A 10,895-nucleotide genomic window follows, 5' to 3' on the forward strand; every position below is an offset into this window, starting at 1 on the left:
ATTCTTACACAGAAAAGTGATCCCACCAGGCTACTGGTCTGGAATGCCTTTTGGATGTTTAATAGGACTAGACTGGCATATTTTGTAAAGTCAGCTATGGACTTTTATATTGATGTTATGCTTTAAATAAAGCAAAATGCTTTCAAATAAGCAGTGACTTAGAAAAGCTATCACAAACATTTCATTACCGTTGGCAAGACATTGTTCTGTGCTTACCTTCAGCAGAAATACTTGTCTCAGAGAAACAAAGCTGTGGCCTCTCAATTAAGTCTCCAAAGAGAGAGACTTACTGCAGTGATAACCTTCTTTAAATGATTAATGTCTAAGAAGGGTCATTCTGAGACAGAAAGAAAAACAATCCACAACCTGAAGAGAGCATCACTCATGACTGAAGGAAAAGATTCCTACCTGAAGGCTTTTCTTCCACCTGGTTATATTTTATGGTCCCGCTCACACCAGATGGAAGAGTGACAGGARCAAAACAAACTGGTTTTTCAGAAAGCATCTCCCTTCTCTGCTCTGATAAACTGGTTACAGCTGGGACTGTGACAGGCTTTCAGGTGACTCTAATCTGCTCATGCAGTGATCAGTGAATGACTAGAGTAATCGGCTTGGAAAGGCTACAGGCTTCCCAACATAGACTCTTATGCTGGGGAGGCTGCACTGGGAAAAAAAGCATTAACAGAAAGTGGTGGGGGAGAAAGGGGAACAGATGTGAGTCCAGGCAAATGCACTGCTGGCAGGGAAAGAGAAATGAGGTCAAGAGCCAATAAGCAGGGGCAGCACTATCTGCTGAATAGTGTTGGCTTACAAAGAGTATTAGGCCTGTATTAAAAAAAAAAAAAAAGCTGCATGCAGAAAACAAGCATCAGCAAAATGTGTGGCTGCACAGCATTAGAGCCCAGAGAAACACCGTGGCTGCCAGCCTGCCCTCTCCTCTCACTGCCCACACCTTCTGCTCTGTCTTCAGAAACAACCAGGGATGCTGCTGCCTGGGGCAAGAAAGCTGAAGAGCTCTCAAGGTGGGTGCAGTGGGTCAGGTATTTTGTTTGTCATTTCCTGCAGAACTGCAAGACAGAGGACATTCTCCCAGCAGTCAGCCTTCACACAGCAAGCACTCCAGCCTGAGATCATACCCAGAGAAATGTGGACAAAGCAATCACCTCCCCCTCTTACAGGCAGAGTCTGCAAAAGAAGAGAGGCTTCCCACATGCATTGTTGATTTGGTTTGGCAAAACAGTCCACACCTCTCTTGCTGCAGTCCATAATCATGTGTAGCACACTCAGGTACCAGTGGGAATGTCAGGTAATTAAACATCCCTTGGACAAATGTTKTCTGCAGGGGGACCTGACCTGTAATTCCTCATCAGTGATTAGTTCACCAACAGACAACCACATATCAGAAGGATTGTCTCAGGAATGAGGCAGACCTGAGGAACTGTCACCATTCCTGGGAGCTGGCCTTCCAGCTACACCAGTTATTGCCACCGCCTGTCTTGCCTTTCTACTCTGACTGTCACAGCCTCAGAAAAGCACTAACACCAGCTCACTACACAGGCACATCCAAAGTCAATTAACTTCTCCTCACCTCAGTTTCCTATTCATAAAAAAACCTGATTAACATATCCAACCACTCTGATAACAACCAGATTAATAACTTAATAATAAATAAATAAATAAATAAATAAATAACTTATTCAAAGCCTGATTCATAAATTCATAAATAAACCTGAGTATCTGAAATCCCAATCAGTATATAATCACCATACATTTCAGGTGACCTGAATGTACCCTGAATATCCTCATTAAGAGTTGGTTTGTTTGTTTGGTTTTTAAGTAGGATGCCTGCTGCATTTAGAAATGGCTTGTATACTTATTTTCATATCATAGAACAATATGAAAGTTGTGATATGAAAGGTGTGAAAATGTGAGCACCAAATACAGTAGCTTGCACATACACTAACAGGAACAAATCAATCATGAACATGTTTAAAAACTTTTTTTAAAAAAGTGCTTTAACCCCAAAGCCTCCTAAATTTTGATTTTCCTGTGTATAGAAAACAATACAAAAGAAAAATATAATCTAACATTTTCAGAGAAGCAAATGGTGCCACTTCAGGAACATCTTTAACTGAGTGTTTGAGTAACACTGAACCATGTTTCTCACCTCTCAGGTTTACTTGCATTAGGCCAATTGATCTAATATTCACCCAGTGCACCCCATTCACTGGAAAGTTCAGTTCAAAATAATTCTCATTGAAGACAATGGTTAAGCTGTTTTTTCCAGGAAACACTGCTCAGTCTCTGTAGCTCATCTCTACCTGTGTGTCAGCTTTGAGAAACTGCTGACAGAGGGAAGGTGGCTGTCAGAGCTCAGTCTCGTCTACTTAGTCTTTCACAAGGCCAAAATTAGCTTCACCTTGAGTAACTTAGTTTCTCCACAGACTGCCTAATTGATCTGCTCCAACTTACTCAGCCTTCAGATCACTTACTTAAGTAGAGAGATCTGAAATGATCTGAAGATGTTAATTTCTCAGTTTAAACAAGCAGAAGACTGATAAGATTGAATTTTTAAAGACCATTGCATTTCTTWTGCCCCATCCATATGAAATGTGGGACTTTTTTTGACAGAGTGCCAAAAGCCTTCTACAAACAACTAAGAACCTTCACTGTTTTTCATACAAAACAAAGGARTAATACTGAGGTTGCTCAGTGCTASACAGAAAWTATCATGCTTAATAATAAGGAAGAAAAAGACAACCATAAATGAAWCTGAGACTGATCACTTAGAAGGAAAGCTATGCCACAATTAGCTTAGCTAATTATCCAGGGCCCAGTGCAAAGCATGTTGGAAGTACTGGAAAAAATCCCACTCTTGCATTTAACGGGACTTGGAACAGTAACCCTTTATGAGGCAAATGGCCTGTAAAATGCAGTTTTCTACAAAAATTTCCTTTCATAAAAATAAAGTAACAGACCTTCCAAAAGGCAAAAAATGCACAGAAGTTGATTAGAAAAMACAGAATCTGTCTAGATAATACCTGTAACCTATTAGCAGGTTTAAGGATCATCTTGTACTACAATTGAGATGTGAATTGAACAGTTTGACACTCACTATCCTTGCTGCTAACTTTTCTGAGTTATCTGTGAGCTGAATTTCRTTTAGAAAAATAAAACTGAATTTTACTGTTAAGACAGGCTATTCACTGCAGGTAAAGTTTCCCTAGCAATCACAGTAGATATGCCCCTTCATGAGATCCTTGCTGCAGTAGAATAGCAAAGCCAAAAATKGCAGTATCAAGTGAAATGTAGACCTAGATAGTCTCAGAGATGTATCCAAGGACCACAGAAACAAATTAAGGAAAMGTTGGATTCTGACACTGGTCTGATATTGATGATATGCCAAGAACATCCATTCCTTCTTACATTAAGTACAGATTACTTCTCACATACAAAAGGAAAATATTTGTCTAACAATGAATGAACAAACTGAGCACTGCAGGAAACCTGACATACTTAAATCATCCTGGAGACAAAAAGGAACTGGAAAAAGATGGGTTACAATTCAGAAATAATTTTACAGACTTTATTCCARAAATCAATGTTTGGTCAGGAGAGGACTTTTGAAGTTTTCTCCCTTTCCGCACATACAACCATTTTCTGTTGTAATCTGTAAGCACAAGCTGAGAATTTAGAGAAGCCTAAGTAGCAGTATTCRGACTCAGAGAATTCTGATGCCAATAAGCTTTTACTACAGATTCTAATGGAAAAATATACATGAACACACAAGAGATTTGGAAATTAGATTTTTAATTTGGTACTATTTTTGGCAGAAAAATCCAGATTGATCTGACTTTTGGGRAAGTTACTGTAATCCTCATGGCAACAGGGACATAATGAGTTTTAGGGAAGAAGCAGAGGGGATAGCTAAAACTGTAAAAATATTGAACAAGTGGTTTTACAGCCTGTCATGTATGTTCTTAATTTTAYTCTTGTTCTTCTCCCTCCCTACTCCATGACTCCCAGAAAACAGAATGGGATGCAGATGAGAGAAACTAACTCCCCATCAGGGCGGCAATGGAGCTTTCTAGCCCCAGACTATCCGAAGTGCAGGAGGAATCCAACACAGTGCAACAGCGACCGTGTGGCCTGAAATAGCTCAGCAGAGCACACAAATCCAGGGAAAGGCTCGCTCACTMCTGCTCCCACGTTTGCATTGCCTGTCAACCCTAAAATAACTCAGAAAAGCTCAGCAAGAGGGGACTGTCCCTTTGGTTTCTGAGTTCCAGTGAAGGATCAGAAGGTCCCATGTTAAAAACAGCTCCCTCAAAGTGGAGTACCCTTGATTAGCCCTTARCTAATGCAGATGAAATGCTTCAGAAAAATTATAAATTATAACTTTGAGAACAGATTTGGTTCAGGCTTTTTTAAAATMGATGTTTTCTTACTTTGTGCTGTTTTTCAGGAGGGGAGGGTTAGGAGGAGATGAATGTATCTTCAATTTGAAATTAACTCGTAGGTTTACCAGAATTACTTTATTTTCCTTTTAGCCTTGTCATACAGACAGAATAGGGGCAGGCACAGCACTGAAGTGCTKCAGACAAACACTTCAGAATACTGGTAGACAAACAGAAATCTTGAGATCCCAGGGATCAATGTACATTTCCAATTAAACTGCAYGTACAAATCTAGGGCAGGTATTATTTACTCACAAAGGAACAAAAGACAAAAGAAATACTTCCCTTGGCAGCTGTCACTCAGCAGTCTATTGGACAGGCAGTGACAAACTATTATAAATTTTTTTTTAAAAATCATTTGCAGGTGATAAATACCAAATTCAGGCTTGATTGCAGAGGCAGGGRGAGTCTGAGGGAAGGGGATTGAAGAGAGAGGCAGGAGGAGATAATCTCCAGGCCATGAAACAGAACACCTGTATAGACTGATGCCAGAGGAAAGTAAAAGAWTGAAGGTCATGATATGGATGGATACTACCTCACTGTTGAATTTATCCATGGAATTGTGTCATCTCTTGTCTTCAATTTGAACTCTGGTCTTTTAAACTGTGTTTGTTCAGATTCTAGTACAGGATAATGGCTTTCATGAGCAAATCACTTCTGTCAAATCTGTGCTCCATCAGATTTTTAAGACAACAGGTCACCTCAATTGCTTACTACAATGTTCTTCTGGTGTTTTCACTACTAAAATTCCCCTTATTTACACAGCTCCCAATTAGTTGCTACATGCCTGTTCAGAATTATATCTGATAAATCCTGGTAACAGAACAAGAATATTGCCATTTGCTGTAATAATTGCAGTCCCTGGCACTGATCTCTACTCTGCCTTTCAAGAGAAAGGAGCAGCATCTGCTTCCTCCCTGTAACATTCTCTGCCTGATGGGTGATGTTGGTGATWCTGCAGTTATTTTTTTTTCTTCAGCAGTCACAGTCCTTTCTTACACTGGAAAACCTCTTCCTGAACTGCCTCACTCCTCTGTACACTGAGCCCATGGGAAGGCCACAGCACAAATATTTTTTCCTGAAACATGCTTGTTACTTTACACTGCACAGTCCTTAAGTACTTCAGTTGCACACAGCTCCATGGGGGAGAAGAGGTACCCAGCTGACCAAAGCTTTGAAAAAACACGGAATCCACTTACAACCACCTTTGTTAAGGATTCTAAATTATTTTTGTTAAAAAAGAATATAGTTTATATGAYTGTAGTAATTGCAATAATGTGAGATATTCACCTTTGACTGTGACCTGAGCACTGCAAGAAGCCTGTCCTGTGTTGTTTTCAGCCAGACAGGTATAAATCCCATCATCTTCTGGTAGGGCATCTTGGACAGTCAGTTTTGCAACTCCATCTTCAAAAGTGGAATGAGCATATTGAATGGGTTGGTCTGCAGGCAGAAAAGAAAAGAATTGACTTAACACATCAGCCACAAATTTCAAAACTTCAAAATTTCAAAACACTTGTTTTCAGTGAAATCTGCATGCCCAACACCAGCACATTACAGTGCAGAGCCAAATCCCATCCTCTGGTGCACTGCCACTGCTCTCTAGTGACAACAAGCAGCACSCCACGCACAAAGCACAATGTGATTGTCAGAGAAAGATCACCAACAGATTCACTGGGTGCTACCTTGAGTAGCAGCAAAAGGAGAAAAGTTTATCTTTGATTCTCTTTGAGGTGGGTAAGATAAGAAATGTGCGTTTGCTTCAGACATTGTCCCCATCTTGTAATTTGCCTGAAACTAGATAAAATGAAGATAAAGCTAGATGTGCAAAATCTGTTGGGCATGGAGAAGCACTTGAAGTCCTCCAAGAGGCACTTTKTAGTGGAATACATTCCAAGAGAGACAGTAAAATCTGCAGTGGAGCCAAGAAGCTGATTTACAGAAGCAGTCAATCCACACTGCAGTATGTCCAGTAACAGAAGGGTACAGTCTCATCTGTGGTGATATGACCATTAAAGTAAGTTCATTTTAAGAACCTGGTCCCTTGAGTTGGTTTGTAACATGCTTAAATATTAGTACAGATGGCGTAAAGTTGCTTTGCTATTGTTTCAAGGACTGTCATCAATCTCAGCCTTGCTTTCTGAAATGCTTCTGMAATCTGTTTCCCCAATATTAAATAGTTTCCACTACTGAGTCATCTTTGGTTGCTTTCCCAGTGCATGCAATACTTAAGACAGCCATATACCTGTGCATAAACATCATGCTGAAAATAGAAATTAGGGTATTCTAAGGGAAGAGGATGAAAGAGCAGAGAAATTGTACAGGACTGATTTGAAGATGTCTGTCACTTGGGAGTTCGTGGTCAAAAAAAGATCAAAATTTATTTCSTTGCCAAAATAATTTTAAAGGACAAAGCTCTGGGGTTTCTAARAACCACTATGAGCAGGATAAATTGAATGACTGGACAGATTTTTCTCTCTCATGTCTGATTTTCAAAGGAAGCCAACTCAGAAGGCAATCATTATCTATGCACTATCTATCTGCATACAAAGTTTCATTCTGAAATACAAACATATGCCAAAATCAGCATCATCCCATACTTGCACATATTATAAAATGTGGTAGATGATCTTCATCCTGTGCTTCTAAACCATCTGTTCRTTAAGTTAGCAAATTTTCTATCACATGAAAAATTGGGGTGAATACTTAATCAACTACCCAGAACACTCCAATTTTAGAATAAACCTTTCCAATCTTTCTCCCAGGTCTCATATTCTTATTACTGGTTCCTCTGAGCTCATTTTCAATCAGTTACACACAGACTGTTGGGACTATTATGTTGAACCACACAGTTTTTCCCACACATGTGGGAATAGCACCATTAGGGTTACATTGAAGTATGTAAATGTGAGCTAAAGCCCAAACAGGCAAAGTTTTCTGTTAGAGGACAAGGAGTGCTGGATCTTGGCCCTATAGAATGTCTAACCTGACAGGGTCCCWGTCTGGGATTCTGACAGTGAAACTGTTAGTGGTGCCAAATGATGCTATGAGGCCGTATCAGAAAAACACTCAGGATAAAAGCAGCAACATCACTAAGTGTTCTGCATGGAAAAACAAAATGTGGACTCCTTCACCATGTCCTCAAATTTTGTCAGGGCCCTTTTTCAATCCAGCTCCCAATACAATTGGCTATTTTTTTACCATTATTCACAAAATAGTGAATTGACTTAGAGAACAGCCTTTTCATTAGACGCCAGGAAAGAAACACAAGCATATCAGCCCTTAGGAATAACCTGSAGCAATATTCTAACTTACATCCACAGTACTTATAATTTGATGTAATAAAAACAACTCTCCCAGTAGTGAAACGTTCCCTTCTCCAGAGGCAGAACAGTCAAATCTCCAGGACAGCTTGGCAGCAGGAACAATAACAAAAAATACCTTTCTGCTGGCATGTTATGCCTGAAGAAAGGAAATTTTCCCCTGGCCCATTTATTAAAAGCTTTCTGGACAAATCACAAAGCTATCCTAAAACCAAACACCACTCAGAGAATTGTTATGCTAAAGTCATGGTCATAATGTTCTTAAATTCAGCAGAAAGAGGTTCAATTAAACTTTGGGAGAAAGAAAACCCACACAGGAAGCAATATGAATAGAAAGATACTTAAAACAGTCATAAATTCCTTATTACTGCAATTGAAAAAGAAGTTATCCGGAAAGTATTTCAAAAAGATAAAGTAAATTGGAGTTACACATTGAAATATTGTCAYATGCAAGAAGTTATTTAGAAGACTTTGGTGAGGCCAGAACTAAGAGACAAGAAGTTTACTTTCAGGGAAGTTGCYAGTAAATCATGAAAATTCAGGCAGAAACTTAAATTAAAGGTAGAGTGAGAGCAAAAGGACAAAAAAAACATGTYGAAAAAGTTGGAAGAAAGCTTTAATGGCAGATTTGCAGAGAAGAGTAAGAGCTCAGATAAAATTCATAATTCAGTCAGCTCTTTTTGTGCAGTTGCTATGAACTTACAGATGGTAAGAAATAATTACAGGCAATGCAGAGCATACATCRTCTATTTTTTGTCTTGTTTGACCTGAAGGAGAGGTCAGTCTGTAAAATGCTTGGAAAATGTTCTGAATTCATACGTAGTCACAGCTGGTAAACATCCTTGGTATTTAAAGTAGTACWTGTATGTAACATTGTACAAGAAGTTGCAAGGCTTTTAGCTCTCAGGTGGTGTGGATTCCTTRGAGATTGGAGAARGCAGACTGGACATGACCCAGCCTTTCAGTATCAAGGAATGGCCATCCTGGAGGGGAGCAGGTTCTGCTTCCTTCCTTTTTTTTCCTCCTATTTGTTTTCTAAAGCAGCCTTCTGTCCATGTTTCTTATGACTGACAACTTGGTCTTTACATTCACTATTTCACCACGATACACATTCTTTCCTCACTATTCCACTCAGAAATTAATGCTGGTTTGTTACATTGCCATGCTTGGAAGACAATTTGCATTTGATATTTTCTAATGAACTTTACACATCCTGTCCCAGTTGATTTTTATTTCTATGGAATTCGGCAAAAGTGCTATGTTTTGAACAGTAGTGGGATTGCTCACAGCATATTGGTTTTTCTTCTGTTGTAGCAGAGTTCAGTTGCAAATACAAAAAACTTTATATTCCAAGCATGGAGAGCAGATGCTAGTAGACCTMTTTTTAAAAACAGAATTGGTCTGTCTGCCTCAAATTATATACTGTGAATATACTGTTTTCTTCATATGGACAGTTGATGAAAGACTCCACCATTTTGCCAAAAGCACTGCTATGTCTAATTGGAGTAATATTTCAGTACAGAAACACAATTTTCTCCTTTATTTGATCATGGATGTAAATACGAGAAGTTTGTATTATCTAGCTAGGTGGCAGACAGGAAGGAAATGTTTGCATTCATGTGAATATCACAACAGCCAATTTGATCCTTAAGTAAAACAATAACCTTAGGAGTGTACATGGAACTATCAACATTAAACAATTGTTTATAATCCATTCACTTTTGTATCAAAACGGTATATAAACAGTTATGTCTCACAATCCTATGCAAGACAGAAAAGCATTAAACTACAGTGATAYGTTTCAGCAGTCTGGAATGAAAGTCGTGTACTTGTGTCTTTAGAGTAACATATGATGTGTCTAATTTTTATTATTATGAGAGTTTCTTRTGCTTCTGTTACGCAGACTCATCACTGCCTTTTGATTTAAGAGCAGAGCTAATGCACTGGCTCTCACTTAGAGAACCTTAATGGTTTGAAATCCAGCTAACTAAAAACTCCCCTGTCCTCAGTGRTTTGAAATCCAGCTAACTAAAAACTCCCCCCTTACCTGCATTGTGATATTGAGCCAATTGCAGTGGCTGGGATGCAATGTAAACATGGTTACACACGTACAGGGGCAAACTTACATGAGTTCAGTGAGAAGAAAGGTCAGTGTAAAATAACCTGAAAAAGGCAGGGGGGCACAGAGCATCACAGGAACATGTAGCTTATTTATCTCTAGGCTGCATGTTTCTGTCTTCTGATCAGAACATGGTTACATAAATGGAAACCAACTATCTACACCTGATGAGTGCAAGTCATTTGAAAATCAACCCAAAGTCAGTCATCTGAGAAAGGAAGATGCTCTGCATGTCAAGATAACTGAGTATAACTACATCCTTCAATGTCTAATGAACACTGTGAGCAAGGGTACCTTGGAATATGAAGATGAAATGACTGACTCAGAGTTATTCCTGAGCTGCARTGCCAAACAGAGATTCTACTCACATGTGCAAAGGAGGAATTTCASASCAGCCTTCAGACAGAGAAACAAATTATGTCCAATGGGAGAGTGTCAGAAACTTTACTCACTTAAATAAAGCACTGGCCTTTCTATTCTAGACATGGAGTTATTGGGAAGGGGAACAGCCCAGGCTGTGGGAACATACCAATCCCAAGGTYATGGTTCATTTGCCCTGCCACCTTTTTCAGTTATCCCATTTACTCTGAATARCTAAAGAAAAACAGAGATCATATGCAAATAATTAATTTTAAAATAATTCTGGAGGAAATATCTTTATGGCAAAATCTGCTATTCTTTGTTTATAACCACATACACACACTCACAAAGACAGATAGACTGGGACTATCAGAAAAAAAAAAAATGAACAATTGCACTTCAGGAGTAAAAGGTGATCAAGAGTTAAGCCGAATAAATTTTTCTGTGTTTAACAGCTTTGGCTTTAAATGGAAAGAGTCCTTAGCCAAAGCATGTAGTGCCTGGATTTCTGAAATCCGTGTGAAGCAGCCCGGGTATCTCACCCGGGCACAGCCATGTCCCCAGCAGCAGCACAGCCGTGTGGCACAGCCCGGGTATCTCACCGGGCACAGCCGTGTGACACAGCCCGGGTATCTC

The 10,895-nt window shown here is 39.3% G+C and overlaps 1 protein-coding gene across 1 annotated transcript in view; it reads right to left on the reverse strand.

The window, feature by feature from the left end:
• Nucleotides 1-10,895, reverse strand: part of MYLK (myosin light chain kinase) — a 190,639-nt gene that overhangs the window by 92,588 nt on the left and 87,156 nt on the right. The window contains exon 11 of the mRNA XM_057368573.1: nt 5,748-5,900. Coding sequence (XP_057224556.1) covers nt 5,748-5,900 — 153 coding nt within the window. The remainder of the gene's footprint in view (nt 1-5,747; nt 5,901-10,895) is intronic.

The sequence above is a fragment of the Malurus melanocephalus genome, unplaced genomic scaffold (genome assembly GCF_030028575.1).
Source record: "Malurus melanocephalus ecotype Western Australia unplaced genomic scaffold, MMel_1.1 scaffold_94, whole genome shotgun sequence".
In the NCBI taxonomy this organism is placed as follows: Eukaryota; Metazoa; Chordata; class Aves; order Passeriformes; family Maluridae; genus Malurus; species Malurus melanocephalus.